Raw genomic sequence first — 21,340 nt, 5'->3', positions numbered from 1 at the left:
GGAGTAATAAAATACATATCCCGAGTCTACTGAACTAAAAAACAGAACATAATGTTATGTATAATTAAAACTATTTAGGATAATGTACAAAAAAGTACATAAAATTTTAATCGCGTAATTGAAAAATTGTATTTCCGAAATCAGTGACTGAAATGCAATTATTGTAGTTCAGTAGGCTCAGAACATACAGTTTAATGTCCTGCAAAAGTTTCATGTCTATGGCTACAGTGGATCCTGAAATACAGGGAAGCCAAGTCACTAAATTCAACATTGTCTAACAAGGGCGTTCCAACTCCCCTTAATTATCATTCATACTTTTAAGTAGGCCGTATTATGCTAACAGGTGGAAGTCTGCCAAAACATTTGTTTAATGGAAATAAAATTGTTGTGTTTCGCCATAGTATGAGGTGACAGAAGTCATGTGATAGTGTCGGCCCTCCTTTTACGTGACTAGTGCAGTAACTAGAAGTGGTATGTACTCAACAAGTAGATGGAAGTCCCCTCCAGAATGAATTTCCTTGAGACAGGGAAGTTGCTGTCCATACATCAGCACGGCTTTAGAAATCATCGCTCCTGCGAAACGCAACTCGCCCTTTTTTCACATGATATCTTGCGAACCATGGGTGAAGGGTAGCAGACGAATGCCATATTCCTTGACTTCCGGAAAGCGTTTGACTCGGTGCCCCACTGCAGACTCCTAACTAAGGTACGAGCATATGGGATTGGTTCCCAAATATGTGAGTGGCTCGAAGACTTCTTAAGTAATAGAACCCAGTACGCTGTCCTCGATGGTGAGTGTTCATCGGAGGTGAGGGTATCATCTGGAGTGCCCCAGGGAAGTTTGGTAGGTCCGCTGTTGTTTTCTTTCTACATAAATTATCTTTTGGCTAGGGTGGATAGCAATGTGCGGCTCTTTGCTGATGATGCTGTGGTGTACGGGGAGGTGTGTCGTTGAGTAACTGTAGGAGGATACAAGATGACTTGAACAGGATTTGTCATTGGTGTAAAGAATGGCAGCTAACTCTAAATATAGATAAATGTAAATTAATGCAGATGAATAGGAAAAAGAATCCCGTAATATTTGAATACTCAATTAGTTGTGTAGCGCTTGACACAGTCACGTCAATTAAATATTTGGGCATAACATTGCAGAATTGGTAGAATTTTGGGAAGATTTTGTGGTTCATCTGTAAAGGAGACCGCTTATACAACACTAATACGACCTATTCTTGAGTAGTGCTCGAACGTTTGGGATCGCTATCAAGTCGGATTGAGGGAGGACACAGAAGAAATTCAGAGGTGGGCTGCTAGATTTGTTTAAACAAAATGTGTGTGAAATCTTATGTGACTTAACAGCTAAGGTCATCAGTCCCCAAGCTTACACACTACTTAACATAAAGTATCCTAAGGACAAACACACACACCCATGCCCGAGGGAGGACTCGAACCTCCGCTGGAACCAGCCGCACAGTCCATGACTGCAGAGCCCTGTGACCGCTCGGCTAATCCTGCGCGGCGCTAGATTTGTTACTGGTAGGTCTGATCATCACCGAGTGTTACGGAAACGCTTCAGGAACTCGGGTGGGAGTCTCTGGAGGAAAGGAGGCGTTGTTTTCGTGAATCGCTACTGAGGAAATTTAGAGACCAGCATTTGAGGCTGACTACAGTACAATTTTACTGCCGCCAACTATATTTCGCGGAGAGAACACAAAGATAGGATAAGAGAGATTAGGATTCGTACAGAGGCATATAGGCAGTCATTTTTCCCCCGTTCTGTTTGGGAGTGGACAGGGAGCGAAGATGCTAGTTGTGGTACGAGCTACCCTCCGCCACGCACCGTATGGTGGATTGCGGAGTATGTATGTAGATGTAGATGTAGAAGTATTGAGCCATGATGCCTCTAATGCCGTCCGTAATTGCAAAGGTGTTGTCAGTACAGTATTTTGTGCACGAACTGACTTTTTTGTTCAAAATGGTTCAAACGGCTCTGAGCACTATGGGACTTAACATCTTTGGTCATCAGTCACCTAGAACGTAGAACTACTTAAACCTAACTAACCTAAGGACATCACACACATCCATGCCCGAGGCAGGATTCGAACCTGCGACCGTAGCAGTCACGCGGTTCCGGACTGCGCTCCTAGAACCGCTAGACCCCCGCGGCCGGCTGACTTTTTGATTATGTCCAAAAATGTTCGATGGAATTCATGTCGGGCGATCTGGGTAGCCAAATAATTCCCTCAGTTTGCCCGGAATGTTCTTCAAACCAATGATGAACAACCGTGGCTTGCTGACATGGCGCATTTTCATCCATAAAAATTCCATCGTTGTTTGGCAACATGAAGTCCATAAATGGCTGCAAATGTTCTCCAGATAGCCGAAAATAACCATTTCCGTTTAATGCTCGGTTCACGTGGACCACAGGAACCAGTCCATTTCATATAAACAGAGCCCATACCATTATGAAACCAGCACCAGCCTGCACAGTGATTTGTTGAAAACCTAGGTCCATGGCTTCGTGGAGTCTGTTACACACTTGTATCCCACCGTCAGCTCTTAGCAACAGAAATCGCGACTCAGATGACCAAGCTACTGTTCTCCTGTCGTATCGGGTCCAACCAATTTGCTCACGAGATCAGGAGAGGCGCTGCAGGTGATATCGTGCTGTTAGCAAAGCCACACCCGTCTGTTTAGTGACACCACTGTCCAGTACCGCCAGATTTCTCCGCACTGCCCTAACGGATAAGTTCGTCGTACGTTCCACATTGATTTCTGCGGCTATTTCACGTTGTGTTGCTTCTCTGTTAGCACTGACAACTCTGCTCAAACACGATGCTCTCGGTGGTTAAGCGAAGGTCATTGGCCAGTGCATTGTTCATAGTGAAAGGCAACCCCCAGATATTTGGTATCCTCTGCACACTCTTGTCACTATGGATCTCGGAATATTGAATTCCCTAACGATTTCCGAAATGATATGTCGCATGGTCTAGCTCCAGCCAACATTCCGCGTTCAAGTCTGTTGATTCCGGTCGTACGGCTATAATCACTTCGGAAACCTTTTCGCATGAGTCATCTGAGTGCAAATGATGGCTACGCCAATGTACGCGATACTACCTCCATCTGTATATGTGCATTCCATGACTTTTGTCTCCTCAGTGTATAGTGGTTGCTAAAGCCGATCATTGGAGGTAACACACGCGCCATATTCCCACCTGCTTCCCCTCGACACGCTTCTCAACCTGACGTCCTACCTAGCGCAGGAGCTGGACTACATACCTTGGCTCGAAGCTGAAACCGTGCTCAGATATCTGTCGTCGATTATAGATTCTGGTGAATTCGACGTAAGTATGCTTTAAACGTACTGTATTTCTCGTGTGTCGTATATAGCTATAGTGCTCGGCGTCGCCCAGGATGTTTAATACCCGCTACAAAGTGATCGGCCCTGTGCCATGTTGGCACTCGTAGCGAATACAAGCCACATGGGAAACTGCAATCGCTTTGAATCGAAGGCCATATTATATCACTGGGTGTGAATGGAATGTGACGGATGAATACATCTTCACCTGTATGGGAAGATGATTATTTACGTCATGTGTTATTACAATCTGCGATCTCATCTCATTATAATTATTTTGGGAGAAAAGTTCACTTTACAGTTCTGAAAATCTCGGATTCTGCTCGATCTTTTGATCGGCCCCCGGTCTAGTGACTTTGTTGGTACTGTATCCACGATCTGCCTCAGCGTTTGTCTAGTACTGTGGATTTTAACAATAAAAATAATTGTGAGACACGGACTAGGGTATATATCATCTGTAACAACAGCAATTAATCAATTAATAAGAGTTTGCGATCACATATCTGTCAAATTCTTCAGCTTTCGATCGTCGCGCGATCTAGTAAAGTCCGATGGTACTATCTTGAAGTCGGGTATTGACCCTGTAATTTATTCTGGCGACAGGAATTACACTCCTGGAAATGGAAAATAGAACACATTGACACCGGTGTGTCAGACCCACCATACTTGCTCTGGACACTGCGAGAGGGCTGTACAAGCAATGATCACACGCACAGCACAGCGGACACACCAGGAACCGCGGTGTTGGCCGTCGAATGGCGCTAGCTGCGCAGCATTTGTGCACCGCCGCCGTCAGTGTCAGCCAGTTTGCCGTGGCATACGGAGCTCCATCGCAGTCTTTAACACTGGTAGCATGCCGCGACAGCGTGGACGTGTACCGTATGTGCAGTTGACGGACTTTGAGCGAGGGCGTATAGTGGGCATGCGGGAGGCCGGGTGGACGTACCGCCGAATTGCTCAACACGTGGGGCGTGAGGTCTCCACAGCACATCGATGTTGTCGCCAGAGGTCGGCGGAAGGTGCACGTGCCCGTCGACCTGGGACCGGACCGCAGCGACGCACGGATGCACGCCAAGACCGTAGGACCCTACGCAGTGCCGTAGGGGACCGCACCGCCACTTCCCAGCAAAATAGGGACACTGTTGCTCCTGGGGTATCGGCGAGGACCATTCGCAACCGTCTCCATCAAGCTGGGCTACGGTCCCGCACACCGTTAGGCCGTCTTCCGCTCACGCCCCAACATCGTGCAGCCCGCCTCCAGTGGTGTCGCGACAGGCGTGAATGGAGGGACGAATGGAGACGTGTCGTCTTCAGCGATGAGAGTCGCTTCTGCCTTGGTGCCAATGATGGTCGTATGCGTGTTTGGCGCCGTGCAGGTGAGCGTCACAATCAGGACTGCATACGACCGAGGCACACAGGGCCAACACCCGGCATCATGGTGTGGTGAGCGATCTCCTACACTGGCCGTACACCTCTGGTGATCGTCGAGGGGACACTGAATAGTGCACGGTACATCCAAACCGTCATCGAACCCATCGTTCTACCATTCCTAGACCGGCTAGGGAACTTGCTGTTCCAACAGGACAATGCACCTCCGCATGTATCCCGTGCCACCCAGCGTGCTCTAGAAGGTGTAAGTCAACTACCCTGGCCATCAAGATCTCCGGATCTGTTCCCCAATTGAGCATGTTTGGGACTGGATGAAGCGTCGTCTCACGCGGTCTGCACGTCCAGCACGAACGCTGGTCCAACTGAGGCGCCAGGTGGAAATGGCATGGCAAGCCGTTCCACAGGACTACATCCAGCATCTCTACGATCGTCTCCATGGGAGAATAGCAGCCTGCATTGCTGCGAAAGGTGGATATACACTGTACTAGAGCCGACATTGTGCATGCTCTGTTGCCTTTGTCTATGTGCCTGTGGTTCTGTCAGTGTGATCATGTGATGTATCTGACCCCAGGAATGTGTCAATAAAGTTAGCTCTTCCTGGGACAATGAATTCACGGTGTTCTTATTTCAATTTCCAGGAGTGTATATATGCATATACATACATTCAATTTTATAATATGTGCGGATGGTGTACCTGTTAAATCTTGTCTGTGACTTTTATCTGCATAGCTTTATAACTGCCACACGTTCTTCATTTCCATTAGTTCCTTGATTATAGTCACAGGGATTAAGCTAGAGTTCAAGGCTACTTACGCCTCCAAGTACGAGAGGATGCTGATGTCTGGGTCACAGTCAGAAGAGGAAGTTATCAGGAGTGGGCGGGGGGAAGGGGGTTTGCTCATTTTAGTTAGAGCAGACTGCACCAGCTGTGAGTGTTACAACTTGTACCTTCAGCGAAAGAATGCATCATGCCATCGATCCGAAAATGAGTAAGGATTGTTTGAGAAGCATTCAAGTACATGGAAATTGAGCCTGTGGGGCACTCCAGGCTTCCCTTATAGCGCTAGTTTGAGACTCAATTGTGCGAAATATACACGCCTTGGACCTAATCCTGATCGACCTGCATCCAATGTGGACAGCTGTTACAGGGTCATGGATCAATATGGCTCTCCTTCACATTCAGTGTCTCGCAGAGCCCTTGCGATGAAATGTTGCCTCTGTCTTCAGAACGAAGGTGAATGCTAAAGGATAGATATCTCTAATTCAGTTGCTCCTCGTAGTCCACTGTGAGGATAATATACAGTGTCTCATTATGCTGCCTTGCAAGAGGTTGCTCTTCCTGATGGTAAAATTCTCTTTTAACAGACCTTGGTGCAGGAGCTGGTTGAGAGCGTGACGAGCACTTTGGGCTATGTGGCACAGCCTGGTGATTCTCACGTCACGCGCGTCCTTCGAGGAATCGTATCATCCCTCGCCTGCTCTGCAAATCAGCCTGCGTGTACCGAGGCAGCCTACAGCCAGTTCCAGCGCTACATGGCCAATCCGGATGATCCGGCCAACTGGTGAGCCTACAGTCTTTATCTACGCAGAGTGCAACACCGACGAGTCACGTCAGTACGACTACATGTGACGTGCAACTTCTGCACTGTGTTGATCGTGCTGTATGGTACGGATCTTGGACTGGCGAGGTAGATATACATTGTTGGCCACTAAAACTGAGAAACCATGAAGGTAGACTGCAACAAACAGCAAACAAGTGAGAGGTGTGCTGAATTCTTGGGTACACAGATGATTAACATTTCACTGCAACCATACAAAATGGGTACAAGTAACGGATTCTGTGAATTAGGAAAAATTACACAGCTGGTTTTCTCAATCAAAAAATGCGTTTTAACGTTGTTTGTTTATGAGAACATCGTTTAATTCCTCTTGTAAGAAAAATAAACGTTTACCAACACATGTCAGACTTGTAGTGTATTGCATTGCATGTTAACTGGGGGCCTAGAAACGACAGAGAGGATCAGTCACCGCCACAGTGGTCCACAACCCCACGACGGCTACCGCAGTCCACTTCACCCCTCCGCCGTCCCACACCGAACCACTCTTTCAGGGTTATTGTGCGGTTTGACCCCTGCGGACTCACTCCCCCCCCCCCACCCCCCCCCCACCCCACCCTCCCCAGGGAACGTCTCACACCAGAAGAGTGTAACCCCTATGTTTGCGAGGTAGAATAATGGTGGTGTAAGCGTACGTGGAGAACTTGTTTGCGCAGCAATCGCCGACATAGTGTAGCTGAGGCGGAATAAGGGGAACCATCCCGCATTCGCTGAGGCATATGGAAAACCGCCTAAAAACCATCCACAGACTGGCTGGCTCACCCGATCTCGACACAAATCCGCCGGGCGGACTCGTGCTGGGGACCAGGCGCTCCTTCCCAATCCAGAAAGCCGTGCATTAGATCGCACGGCTAACCGGGCAGGCAATGTCAGAATTACATAAAGTATATTAAATGTATTCGCAGTTGCGAGTATGGACTATCATGAGTTGCAGAATGGAATGGTGACAACGAAAATTTGTGCCACACCGGGACACGCACCTGGATTCTGGATTTCCCGCTTATCACGGGCGCTACCTTACCATTTTGCTATCGGAGCACGAGTCACCGCGAGGCCTAATCTACCATATGTCGTCAACCATGTATCTAAAGCCTGTACACGTACGTCCATTATGTATATCGCCGTCCAGGCGAGATATTCTACTTAAAAGTCGCTTCCCCGGTGTCAGCGGGTAAATACGATATTGCACTGCCTATGTTATTCTGATACGCGTACATGTCAGGAAGAACACTGCATCGTAATTCAGAATAATGCAGGCACTGCAACACCGTACATGTCAGAAATCGACTGGGGCCTCTGCTGCTTATAGTTTTGCGATATTTTTGCTCGCGTTCGTCGAGATCTCAGCAAGCTGAGATCGATGGGTTCAGGGTCTGAACAGCCCCACAGAAATAGCGCCTGAGAGGTCAAAAATATTGATCGTTCGGACGTGCAGGATATTACAGGCATGTCACGTACCTCGAGTCAAGAAATGGGCTTGTTGGCAACGGGACAAGTATCCACACGGATAGGACTACAGCGTCTGGACCTCAAAGGACGGTCAGCATGACGACCATAAGTGCAGCTTCCACTGACGCGGTAGGGGAGATGTGAGAGCCAACATTAGTGCCAATTGTAAAATGTAAAGTTTCACGAACGGAAATGTCACAGTTAATAAAATATTCCGGGCTATTGTGCCATGGTCCAATGGATATCACATTAAAAACCAACATTTCGTCCCCGTCTGCGGACGACAGTTTCAAGGGGAATCGTAGTTTCCATGAGTATCCGATTCACCCACTGGCTCGCTACTGACTGCAGCAAAATTCCTTTTTTACGTGAAAGGCTACACAGAGATTGTTAAATGCCCCAGAAATTTCAGTAGGAAGTAGAAGGGAGTGAAATTGAATGAGTTGCAGATCCAGATGCTGAGTGAGATAGATGTGTACTAGTCTCTTCCACATTCGGATGACAGCAACAGTAGATGACGGTAACCGGCAACGGCCAACAGCTCTCGGGGGGGGGGGGGGGGGGGTGAGGTGAGGTGGGGGAGTCACAGCACGTGACACCACATGTCTTATGTGTGCCAGCGGCTGCCTCTGGCGGGGAGCGAGATACTATTTCAGACGAGTTTAATAATATTCTTAACCCCATGTTTAAATACATGCAAGCTCTCGGTAACACACGACAAAGTTAAGATTGTTAGTGGGTACCTTTTCATTGACCTATTGATTTTCCATGGGCACTGCATGGAGCTGAGCATTCGTGATGTACAGTGAGGTGGCAAAAGTCATGGGATACCTCCTAATGTCGTGTCGGACATCCTTCTGCCCGGTTTAGTGCATCAGCTAGACGTGTCATGGGCTCAACAACTCGCTGGAAGTCCCCTGCAGAAATAATTAGCTATGTTGCCTCTATAGCCATCCATAACTACAAAAGTTTTGGCAATGCAGGATTTTGTCCACGAACTGACCTCTCGATTATGTCCCAAATCATTCTCTCGAATTGCCAACAACGTATTTTAAAAATCGTTCAAACGACTCTGAGCACTATGGGACTTAACTTCTGAGGTCATCAGTCCCGTAGAACTTAGAACTACTTAAACCTAACCTAACCTAAGGACATCACACACATAGATGCCTGAGGCAGGATTCGAACCTGCGACCGTAGCGGTCGCGCGGTTCCAGACTGTAGCGCCTAGAATCGCTTAGCCACCCCGGCCGGCAATGTACTTTAAACCAGTCGCGAACAATTTTGGCCCGGTGACATGACGCACTGTCATCCATAAAAATTCCACCGTTGTTCGGGAACCGGACGTCCATGAATAGCTGCAAATGGTCTCCAAGAAGCTGAACATCCAGAGGACCTAGTCAATTCCAGGTAAACACAGACCACACTGTGATGGATCCACCAAGAACTTGCGCAATGCTTTGTTGACAGCTTGTGTCCATGACTACGTGGGGTCTGCGCCACACTCGCACCCTACCAGCAGGTCCTACCAACTGAAAGCGGGACTCATCCGACCAGCCACCGTTTTCCAGTCGTCTACGGTCTAATCGATATGGTCAAGAGCCCAGGAGAGGACATAGAGGCGACGTCGTGCTGTTGACAAAGGCACTCGCGTCAGTCGCCCATTGCCACAGCCCATTAACGCCGAATTTCGCTACACTGTCCTGGCGGATACGTTCGTCGTCCGTCCCACATTGACGTCTGCGGTTATTTCACGCGGTGTTGCTTGTGTGTTAGCACTGACAACGCTACTCAAATGCCGCTGCTCTCAGTCGTTAAGGATTTTGCAGAGACATGGCTCAGCCACAGCCTGGGGGATGTTTCCAGAATGAGATTTTTACTCTATAGCGGAGTGTGCGCTGATACGAAGCTTCCTGGCAGATTAAAACTGTGTGCAGGACCGAGACTCGAACTCGAGACCTTTTCCTTTTACAGGCATGTGCTCTACCACCTGAGCTACCCAAGTACACCTCACGCCCAATCCTCACACCTTTAGTTCTGCCAGTACCTCGTCTCCTACCTTACAAACTTAGCAGAACCTCTCCTGTGAACCTTGCAGAACTAGCACTCCTGAAAGAAAGGATATTGCGGAGACATGCCTTCTCCACAGCCTGGGGAATGTTTCCAGAATGAGATTTTCACTCTGCAGCAGTGTGTGCGCAGATATCCTTTCTTTCAGGAGTGCTAGTTATGCAACGTTCGCAGGAGAGCTTCTGTAAAGTTTGGAGGGTAGGAGACGAGAGATTGGCAGAAGTATAGCTGTGAGGACGGGGAGGGGTGTTCGCGCTTGGGTAGCTCAGTTGGTAAAGCACTTGCCCGCGAAACGCAAAGGTCCTGAGTTCGAGTCTCGGTCCGGCACACAGTTTTAATCTGCCATGAAGTCTCGTATCAGGGCACACTCCGCTGCAGATTGAAAACAAAACTGAACCGGCCAAATGACACTTTCCACTGCTCCATAGCCCAGGTTTCATAATTTCGGCACCATATTTTCCTGTTACAGCCATTTGCATCACTGGTGACTGGTTTTGGAATTCCAGCTCACCCTGCAGTTCCCTGCTTGTGGAGCTATCTTCGTGTTGTTTTGGTGCTGACAGGATTCGCGAGTGTATCGTTCATTTCTCCAGTGACTTTTGCAGCTATTGTCCTCTTCTTTTTTGTTACAATCCTCTTCAATGACTGTTTGTCACGATTTCTCGACGCACACTTTCGTCTGCATTGTGACTAAATGGATGATATTTTTCTGCTTTCCCTGTATGTGGTATAAACTTTCAGCACAGTGCCTCATGAAACAACAAACATCTCGGCTACCTTGGTTAGGGATGCAGCCACGATACGAGCACCAACAGTTTGCCTACTTTCGAATTCGTTTAGCTCCGACATAATGCATTCACAAGTACACAGAACACTGTCCTGACCATGGTTGAAACTTGCCGTGTGTTGCTGTTCATGGTCAAATACAACAGCGCAGCCTTCAGGATTGGCTAGTATCTGCATTTACATTTGAGTATGCATTCATTGCTGTGTTTCCATATTTTTCCAACTGCTGTATGCACGAGGGGCGTAGGAACTTTTTGAAAGATATTATCTACCAGTTTTCACATGACAGCCCTACTTTGCATAGCTCTTTCAGCAATATTCCTAGGTCATAACTTTCAGTAACTAACTTCAGTAGTGTATTGCCATGACTCGGTATTCTGTCGTATCCTAGCAGACGCAGGAAAGAGTGGAAATTCGTAGAATGCAGGCCTTAACCGCCGTGTTTCCATTAATGCTGATATTTGTTTCATGGCCATTAGGCAGAGAATTACGCCTTGGACCACAGGCTAATGCCCACAGAAGAAATATGAGCAATAACGGTGATTTTCCTTTATTTTGTTTAATTTTGTTCAGACCAGCTGTTAACCAGGTTGGTAACTATGAAGAGTATATTGAAGAAAGAAGTGGGATACTGAAGGACTGAAGAATTACGAGATCCATTTGAAGCTCTTGAAGGCTATAGACACGGTGACAATGAATACTACTGTAGGCAGCTCAGCAGAAGAGGAATGGACGTCTCTAAGAGGGGAGCTGGACATACAAGTATAGGTTCGAGGAAGGTAAGAGCGGAGAAACCTTGGGTAAAAGGTGAAATTCTTCAAGTGTCCAAGAAAGAAGGGAGTATAAAAAAGTTCAGGAAAAAGCAGGGACATAACAATATAAGCCAGTTAGGAATGAAATAAATAGAAAGTGCAGGGAAGCCAAGTCGAAATGGCTACAGGAAAAATGTGAAGAAATCGAAAAAGAAATGGTCGTGGGAAGAACAAACTGAGAATACAGAAAAGACAATGTAACTTTCAGTAAAATAAAAAGCAAGGACGTCAGCATTAAGAGTGCAATAGGCATTCCACTGTTAAACGCAGATGAGAGAATGGATAGGTGGAAAGAGTACAGTGAAGGCCTCTACAAGGGTCTCATAACGCAATCAATAAGAAACGGAACTCGATGTGGAAGACGTAGGGTATTCAGTGTTAGAGTTAGAGTTTAGAGCTTTAGATGACTTCCAGTCAAATAAGGCAGAACGCAAAGATAACATTCCATCGGAATTTCTAAAATCCTTGGGGAAGTTGCAGTCAAATGACTATTCAAGTTGATGTTTAGGACATATTAGAGGGGAAACGCGCCATCAGACTTCCGAAAAAATAGCATCCTGAAGGTAGAAAGGGCAGATAATTGCGAGAAGTGTCGCACAATCAGCTTAGCGTTACATGCATCAAAGTAGTTGACAAGAATATTGTACTGAAAAATGGTAAAGAAAATCGAGGAGCTGTTAGATGACGATCATTTTCGCTTTGGGATTGGTAGAGGCACCAGAGAGGCAATTCTGATGTGATGATAAAGGAAGCAAGACTTAAGAAAAACAAGAGGGATCTGTAGTGTATATTTTTGTAATGTCCGCTCAGTTAAAATGATTAGGCTGCTTCCGACTTCCACCAGCACCTACATTGAAAGAAATTTGGCGCTGAAAAAAGTTTTTATCGAGTATTGAGGTCAGATGTGTATTTCGCAGACTTTCCAGAACTGCGCTTAAAAGGTAGAATCCTCTCAATGGAAGAACAGTGGACGCTGACCCTTGTACTACCTCGAAATGTAAGTGCACTTTTTTTGTCTAAAACCATTCATGCACTGCCAGGAAGAGAAGTTTTCTCATCACCATCCTACTTTGGGAACGGTAAGTTTCTGATACCCCTCTCTATGCTCAAAGCCACGTGTTGACTAGTAGGCCGTTGCGACCAGCTGTCCCGTTAACAGGTGACTTCTAAGTTCCGTTTTGAACGTTGAATACATGGAGCGAGGCCAACGAAAAGGCTACAAATATAGTGGAACATTGCGTCCTCTACATAAAGCAAGACTCAGTCGGACTACTGAGTACAACATATTCTCGGATTAACGACAATAACCATTCGATCGTTTATGAGAGACATTTTCGAATAATTTATTCGCCGCGAAAAACTGAAGGATTAATTACACATTTGTTACAGAACAGTTCAGCGAACCATCATGGGTAGTAGGCTGCAAAAGAAATTTATGTTGCTTGCAGCTTCACTAATGATGATACATCGACGAGAGAAACTTGAATTTGCTCGGCAACGTCGATACTTGCCAGGTTCTGACTGGCAGCGAGTAAGGTTCTCCTATAAGTTGCACTTCATGCTTTATCCGTCGAATGAACATCAGAATGTTTCTACAAGAAACACTTTGCATCCATGATTGGAAGAGCAAAAGACGATAGGAGCAGCTGTAGATTCTAGGGAATATTCCGTAGAATTCTCTAGGACGATGGTCCCATTTTGAAGACGCTCAATTCCTTACAAACTCATCACCAACAAGTAGTTAACGCCCAGTGTTTCTCCTTTTGGAAGGCATCATTTGACTAGTTTGGTTACGAATCTGCAATCAGATGCCACAAGATGTTTGCCTTCTGTTGTGAGGACGAGGTTTACTGGTAGATGATTATTTATTCTGCGAGCGTTTGTATAGCTTTAAGCCTAGTTTACACGACGACACTAGGTTGCAGGCAACTGCGCTACCGGCCACTGCGCATGCTCGCCGCGCGTTTGCGCAACTCGATGGTGAATCTAAACACTTTCGGTGTATTCGAACTCTGGCGACACTAGTTACATGAATATTGAGGTTATGTGTTCGTAGCGCGTAGATAAACTGAAATATGAAGTGTGGAACGGAGAATAATGTTCGATTTTTGGATATCTATGCTTTGCATTGGTGTTTGGGATTTCACTGATGCTGATTACAAAAATAAGCAACATATTGCTGCCACTGAGACTGTCATGTTTCGATCATTAACATAGATGGTTTCACAATAGCTGAGCTGCAGGGGAAAATTTATTGAGTTAGCAGATCATATACAGATGAATAACGAAAAATAAAAGCAAGTGTAATTCTAGCTGTGGAAATGCTCTCGTCTACAAGACTAAAATCCCATCGTTCGAGTTGGCCAATTTTTTTATTAAGGATTATTGTTGACAGGAGGGAAGGCTATACAAATTCAAGAAGCTGCATTCTTTATTCGATATTCATCTATTTAAAACGTGGCTGCAGTGCTCCCCATTCACGTATGTTAGAATTTTGAAATATTGCCACTGTAGAGATCTGTCTTCAAGAGAGTAGTTTGCAAACAATTCTCTTCTTAATGCGGCCTGCTTCGAAATTTGTATTGTTGATAACGTTAATAATTATTACAGTTAATGTTAATAATTGTTGGTGTTAATGAAATAGCGTCATCACCAACTAAAACCGTATCTTATAGCATGCCCAGTGTTCTCGATTGTAATGCACGCAATATGACATGTAATTTCAGTTGTTGCGACAGTGCTTTACGCAATACACTACCTTTATTCCTTATCGCATAATTAACTATTTGGAAGAAACGTGAACAGTTCTGGTGACATTCTAAGATAATTAAAAGAACTTCTTGGGTCTCCTATTATAAATAATTTCAGCAAGGATGCTCAGCAACCGAGCTGACGTCTTTTCTTTATCCAGTCACGAATCGAAAGACGTTTCTTATTTTTTTTCTTATGCAGCGATTCCATGCAACAAGCTTTAACTCCATTACAACTCGTTGTGAGTGTGGCTGCCAAAACTTTCATTTCAGACACGACGCAGGAACCCACAAAACGATGAAACTGTTGTGTATACTGGGTTCGCAATGTCTACAGTCAAATATGAAACCATTTGCGAGCAACTCATTCCACGCAACGAGTGGAGCAACCCAATGTCATCGTGTAAACAAGGCTTAGTGAGGTGAAGGTTAGGAGGAGCTTAGTAGCAGTACGTAGACTGCTTCTAGCAAATGCTTGGATTAATAGTATATTCATTGTTCTATATAATATTGAAAACGCCTATTATGTATGGATTTAGGGCGAATTTTTAACTGACCAGAAACATTTGGAAGTTGTGTTGGGCACAGTCGACAGGATGTAGGTAGATACCTCATACTGCGATGGCATGAGGCACCTACGACGAATGTAGGAGCAATACTGTTGCAGCACCTTCAGATATTGCTGACGTGGCACGAATTATAGTTATCTGATAGTGCAACGACGATCAGTTACAGGATCGCAAATCTCTGGCCGGAAGGTGAAAGTGAATACTGACTGATCTCCTTAGTCCTTAAAAACATTTTTGAGATCTTGCTCATTTTAGTCAGCATGCTACTCGTCACCTTTCGGGAATAGGAGTGACAAGTGGGTTTGTTGTTCATTGGAAGTTTCAATAATAGACTGGTAACTGAGTGTCTTAAGGAAATAGCAAGGAGGTAAGGATGTAAGGTTAGTGTCCAGTCAGTATGCTTACTGGGGTTTCTCATCCACAATGTACAGGATACTCTGCCACCAACTACTAAGGGCACTGGGTGTAGCTGGCTGCAAACCATTGCTTATATCAGCAGGATCGACACCTGCTGCCTGGGTTCAGAGATTGTCTTTGGAAGCTACATTGCAGCTGACCAAAGTGATCAAGACACTTAGCCCCACACATGAAGTGGAATATGAGTTAACATTTCACTGCATTGTGCCCAGGACCAATCACGTTTCTTTGATTTGGCGCCATGTGAAGGAACTGATTCAGAGGCTCATACAATACTGTGATGGTTCTCAATAAGGATTCCTCAATCTACACTATGGGGTTGGGATTTGTAGGACCCTGCATAATAAGTAGGTGAAAACTACATGTAAGAATGATCAGTTGATTGACTTGGGGGAGTGTACCAAACATTGAGGTCAAATGTCCCAACGGATTAGGGATGGGGAAGGAAGTCAGCTGTGCTCTTTCAAAGGAACCACCCCAGCATTTGCCTGAAGCGATTTAGGGAAATAGGGAAACCTAAATCAGGATGTTCAGACGGTGGTTTGAACCATTGTCCTCCCAAATACGAGTCCAGTGTGCTAACCACAGTGCCATCTCGCACAGTCATTGGAAATGACTACAAAGGTAGAGGAGTACATGCTTCGTGTACATGTGGGTGTATTAAGGTAGAGAAACCCATCCAAATGTCTGATAAATTATGTTCTTATTACGCAGAGAGATAAATATCAGCCTCATTCATTATAGGAGATTGCATTCATCATGGCAGCTTGGAGAAAGAAAAGTTAATGTAGCCCATGGAAATTTCCAAAAACTAGTCTCACTTATGAATGGTGTCAGATCCGAAGTGAATAGGAACGACGTTTTAAATTCCGATTGGAAAGTGTATCCCAAGGATAGTCTGGACAATAGCATATTCACCCACAAAGTGACAGGATATTAGACCTAAATGTATGCCTCGACATTCCCCTACATTGTAGTTAATGTACATAATAAAACCAGATTAGCTGCTTAGTACTATGAAACTCCAGCAGTATAGGTTTAGAAAATATGCACTACAATCTAATTGAAAAAGTCATAGGAATGCTCAAGTATGCAGTGACATAAGAATAAGTGACATAACTACTACCACAGAATCATGAATGCTGATAGCAGTTTATCATCTTCACCACAGATCCTTTTCAGACTCAGAAACTTGGCATAGTGGTAAGAGCACTAACTCATACTCAAGGACAGCATGGTTTAAAAGTTTGTTGGGTCATCCAAATCTAAATTGTATACAGTTTCTCTAAACTGTTTTAATGGAAACAGGGAGAATTGATTTGGAAAGGCCATCATCAATTTTAGTTGATATAAAATGGGGCTACCAACACACATTTTGTGTACAGCCCCATTTTATATCTCTATCAGCTGAAATCCAAATCAACATCCAGCATCTCATATTCAATTCAATGAAAAAAGGAAAAAAAACGAATTTCGTAAATAAAAATAAATAAAAAGAACAATAAAAGTACAATTTTCACCAAATATAAAAATAGTTTAAAAATCAGAAAAATCATAAATTTTAGGTGAATATGAAAATAAATGAAAATCAATTAATTAAAAATTATTAACTGAATCAAAATCTCTGGGCACAAAAAGAATTAAAATTTTTTGAGAATAAATTTTAGATTTATTATTTTTTCTGTTTTTTACTAATCTTTATTTTTATTTTTACTTTTTATTATTATATTTTTACATTAATGTTTTATTTCAGAAATTATAATAAATAAATACATGACTGCTGTATTGTACAAATTTAAATTTGATAAAAGCATTTTTAATAAACCAAAAGAGAAAAAATTAAAGGTAATATTAATAAAAATTATTTTAAACCATCTTTAATATAGAATATTTAAGGAGTAAAAAAATGTAGCGAAGGTATTGTTATATGAAATAATATGGTTATGAATCTATTTTTACTTGTAAACAAAGTGTTATAGATATTTGGGAAGAAATATACGAATCAAATTCTCTGTCTTTTCACTGAAAAAATTTGTTAATTATCATGAAAACTGTGATCTTTATTATTACAACTTTATTAAGATAATTATGATTTACTAAAAACTTGGGATCATTGTAATTCGCCAAATATATTAAAAGGTAGATTTTTTAAACTGTCGACACAAAAGATTAAAGGAAACATTTGCTTCTAAATTAGCGAAAGAAAATAGAAATTTTTGCTCTAATGTCATGTCTAGCCAAATGAAATTTAGAAAATCAAAGTCTTAAGGAACTAATTAAAATTAATAAACTAAATAAAATTCCATAACCTTCTTTGTTTACAAGAAAGTTTCAATTTTCCTGTTCTCCTTCACAGTCTATAAAAATTTGTTATTTTTACGCTCATAATACTGTCACAAAATGGTTCTGCAACTTGTTATCATTTTTCTGATACATTTTCTACTTTTGTGTATATAATATCTGCTAAATTTGTAATAAATTATTATTATTGAAGTGTTCTGTTTGGTGATTCTGTTTTATTTCCAAGTATTTCTTGTATAGAATATTTTTTATTTGTAGTACACACTTTATTTCTAGCGCATTTCATTTTCAGCTTCCATTTATATTAGAAAAATTGAATGACTGTTTAACAAATAATTATAATTTTTGTATGCAACGACCATATAAAGAAGAAGTTATTAACAGTTAACAACAACAACACCAGAAGATGGGTAAATTCTAATTCTAGAGTAAAAATCTACAATTAATTTGCTTGCCAAATAACAAGTCTAGGACAACTCAACAGAAATACAGAAGAATATGAAATTAGACGCTATTTTAATGATAAAAACCTGAGTGATACTTCAGTTTGTATAGTTTCTTATGGTAAAAAGAGTAGCTTACGATATTCAATACAGACTATAAAAGGAAAATTAAAAAAAACTTCTCTAATTTTTATACTTATATTTTGAGAAACTTCTAAAAATAAAATATATATTTAAATATTTGTTGTGCTCATTCTAGTTCATAATCAGGATCAAATTTAACAAGAGCCACTCTAACTTCTACATTTTCAAAAACAGTTTTAGCTTCAACTGGTAATGTGTCTTTTATTTCGACACCAGCATTATTTTTATCAGTTCATCTAAGAATAACATCTGCAGCACTAGAACTTGAAGTAAAAATAACAGTTAAATCTGTATTTTTGTGTCAATGTTATAGAAACTCTACCAGATGGATTAGATTTCGATGTTTCTCACACTGCCAACGAAAAATTGTTGTAGGAATGGCAGATACCCATTTACTTTTTATCACACACAGCTGTTCATAGAGTTCATCTAAGGGCATCTTGGAGACAAACAAAGTTTAACGAGGCTCAAATGAAGGTTAACAAACGGTCAAACGAAAATTAAACAAAGCACAAACATTAAAAAACATCGGCGTTAAACCTTAAAAAATTATATTAAATTTTTATATTTATTTTTCTAAAAACTTCAAAGAATAATACAAAAACTACTATATAACATTTTATTATATTTGGCAAATTACAATAATCACTATACGAAACTTCCTGGCAGATTAAAACTGTGTGCCGAACTGAGACTCAAACTTGGGACGTATGACTTTCACGGGCAAGTGCTCTACCATTATAGCTACCCAAGCACGACTCACGCCCCGTTGTCACAGCTTTGCTTCTGCCAGTACCTCATCTCCTACCTTCCAAACTTTACAGAAGCTATCCTGCAAACCTTGCAGCACTAGCGCTCCTGAAAGAAAGGATACTGCAGAGCCATGGCTTATCCACAGCCGAGGGGATGTTTCCAGAATGATATTTTCACTCTGCAGTGGAGTGTGCGCTGATATGAAACTTCCTGATAGATTAAAACTGTGTGCCAGACCGAGAGTCGACCTTGGGACCGTTGCCTTTCGTGGGCAAATGCTCTACTGAGTTCGAGTCTCAGCCTGGCACATAGTTTTAATCTGCCAGGTACTTTAACAGCAGCACACACTCTGCTGCAGACTGAAAATCTCGTTCTGCAATCACTACATGTTTTGAGTAAATCGTAATCATCACAGTTAAGATGTAATAACAGATGATCCAAAAATGTTTTATAGTAATGAGAAAGAGAGAATTTGACTTTTCTGTTTCTTCCTGGTTAGCTATAATATTTTCTTTATAAGTAAAAATAAATTCATGACCATATTCTTTCATATAATCAAAAGCCTGTTTTTGTGTTTTACTTCTCAAATATTCTGTAGTTGAAAACGGTTTAAAACACAAAAATCTTACATTTAAAATTTTTCGCCCTTAGTTTCTTAAAAATATTTTTGTCAGTTTTAAATTTGTCCCAATTATTAGTCATATTTTTATTTGTTATAATTTATAAGGAAAACATTTATTAGATGTATTAAAATAATAAAAAAATAAAAAACAAAAATGAAAAATGTTAATATTTGTTCTCCAGAAATTTTATTTGTTCTTCATATGCAGGCTTTTTGATTGACTTAAAAAAATTTAATTTACTGATTTTCATTTATTTTCATATTCAGCTACAATTTATCATTTTCTGAATTTTGTAAATTAATTTTATTTGTGGTTAAATATATTTTTACTGATGTTTTCAGTTATTTTTGTTTATTAAATTCGTTTTTATTTTATTTTCATCAAAATAAGTAAGGTGTGCTAGACATTAATTCGGAAATTGGCTGATAGTACACATAAAATGAAGCTGCACATGAAATGCTTGCTGGTAGCTGCATTTTATACCTACTATTTTCCATCCTCATTCTAGTCCAGTATGCTGTTTTTCACAGCTAATTATCTCATCTACTTTGTTGGTCACTTTTTTCGTTTGTAATTTTGTATGCATTAGTGAATGAGTAAGCTACTAATGTACTAATATTGTGACTCACTTGAGTGCATCTATTACGAACAACATTGCTGTTTTTTCAGGGTTGACCCGGACATGAAAAGTGTTGTGTACTGTGAAGGTGTGCGTCAAGGTGGTGATGAGGCATACAACTTCCTGCAGGAGCAGTACCAAAACACCAATGTCATCTCTGAGATGAATGAAATTTCAAGTGCACTCTCATGCCAATCTAATAGTACATCTATCAGGTGAGGACGCCAATCTCATCTAAGTGATAAGGATCTTTGATCTTAACTTGATTGTCAGGTCATTTGTTCAGAGGTGGGTTCACTGGAACACCTTCCCACCAAAATACAGAACTCCAATCTGAACTCTAGAACAGAAAAGTATACACACAGACTGATTCTGTGTTTTGTGTCATGGTTACCTTAACTGCACCTTATTTAAAATTAATATTTATTACCAGCAACAAGTACCATCAGAAAGTAATTGCACTGAAAAGTGAGAGTTAGAATTCCAAATCTTTAAAGAGGCCTTGGAAAGAAGTGCAGTTAACTTCTTTAAACAATATTTTTAATGCTCACTTTACTTGAATGAATACTTCTTTCTTTTTACATTTGTACCACTGTAGCAGAAAACATCCAGACACCAGCAGAAAGCAATAGCATGCTAAATCAGATATCATTATGGGCTCAAATGTATACAGTGAAATCATGGTACTTCTGAATTCGAAATAGCAGTCTTACCACCTTTAATAAGATTTTTTGTTATTTTGCTACTCAATTTGATGGTTGATACCAGCATTTTGAAGTTCAAAATTTCCCTCCCACCATCTTAAGTTTCTCGTGATTTCCCTGAATTTTTTCAGGCAAATGTCAGGATGATTATCCAACCACAGTAAGAGTCAGTTCCCTCTCTCATTCTTATCCAACAGCTCATGTGCTACATTTCCCAGGAACTCAACGTCCAAAACCACAAATCTCTTGTATTAATTCCTTGCACACTGCAATGTATTTTCTCGTGAAACTAAATTCACTCTCTCCATAAACTGAATTTGTTTCAGGAATGACGGAATTCATTTATTAGTATAATATGATACATATGCCATAGTTAGTCATAGTTAGTCAATAGTCATTCTTTACTGATAGAATTATTTAATCAATATAACAAAGGTTACTTCTCAACCTGGGTTTTGGGTTACAAGTACATTACTAATTTAGTTAATTTATAATGATTCACCAAGAACCTTCAGTTGATTCAGTGTAAATTCTGATGGC

General features: G+C 42.0%; 1 protein-coding gene across 1 annotated transcript in view; it reads left to right on the top strand.

Annotated features, from left to right (window-relative positions):
• LOC126355386 (aminopeptidase N-like) overlaps positions 1–21,340 on the top strand; it is a 159,450-nt gene that overhangs the window by 81,134 nt on the left and 56,976 nt on the right. The window contains exons 9-11 of the mRNA XM_050005680.1: positions 3,189–3,341; positions 6,110–6,306; positions 20,147–20,311. Of these exons, the coding sequence (XP_049861637.1) occupies positions 3,189–3,341; positions 6,110–6,306; positions 20,147–20,311 (515 nt within the window). The remainder of the gene's footprint in view (positions 1–3,188; positions 3,342–6,109; positions 6,307–20,146; positions 20,312–21,340) is intronic.

The sequence above is a fragment of the Schistocerca gregaria genome, chromosome 3 (assembly GCF_023897955.1).
Source record: "Schistocerca gregaria isolate iqSchGreg1 chromosome 3, iqSchGreg1.2, whole genome shotgun sequence".
Lineage (NCBI taxonomy): Eukaryota > Metazoa > Arthropoda > Insecta > Orthoptera > Acrididae > Schistocerca > Schistocerca gregaria.
This window is presented reverse-complemented; position numbering and strand designations above follow the sequence as displayed.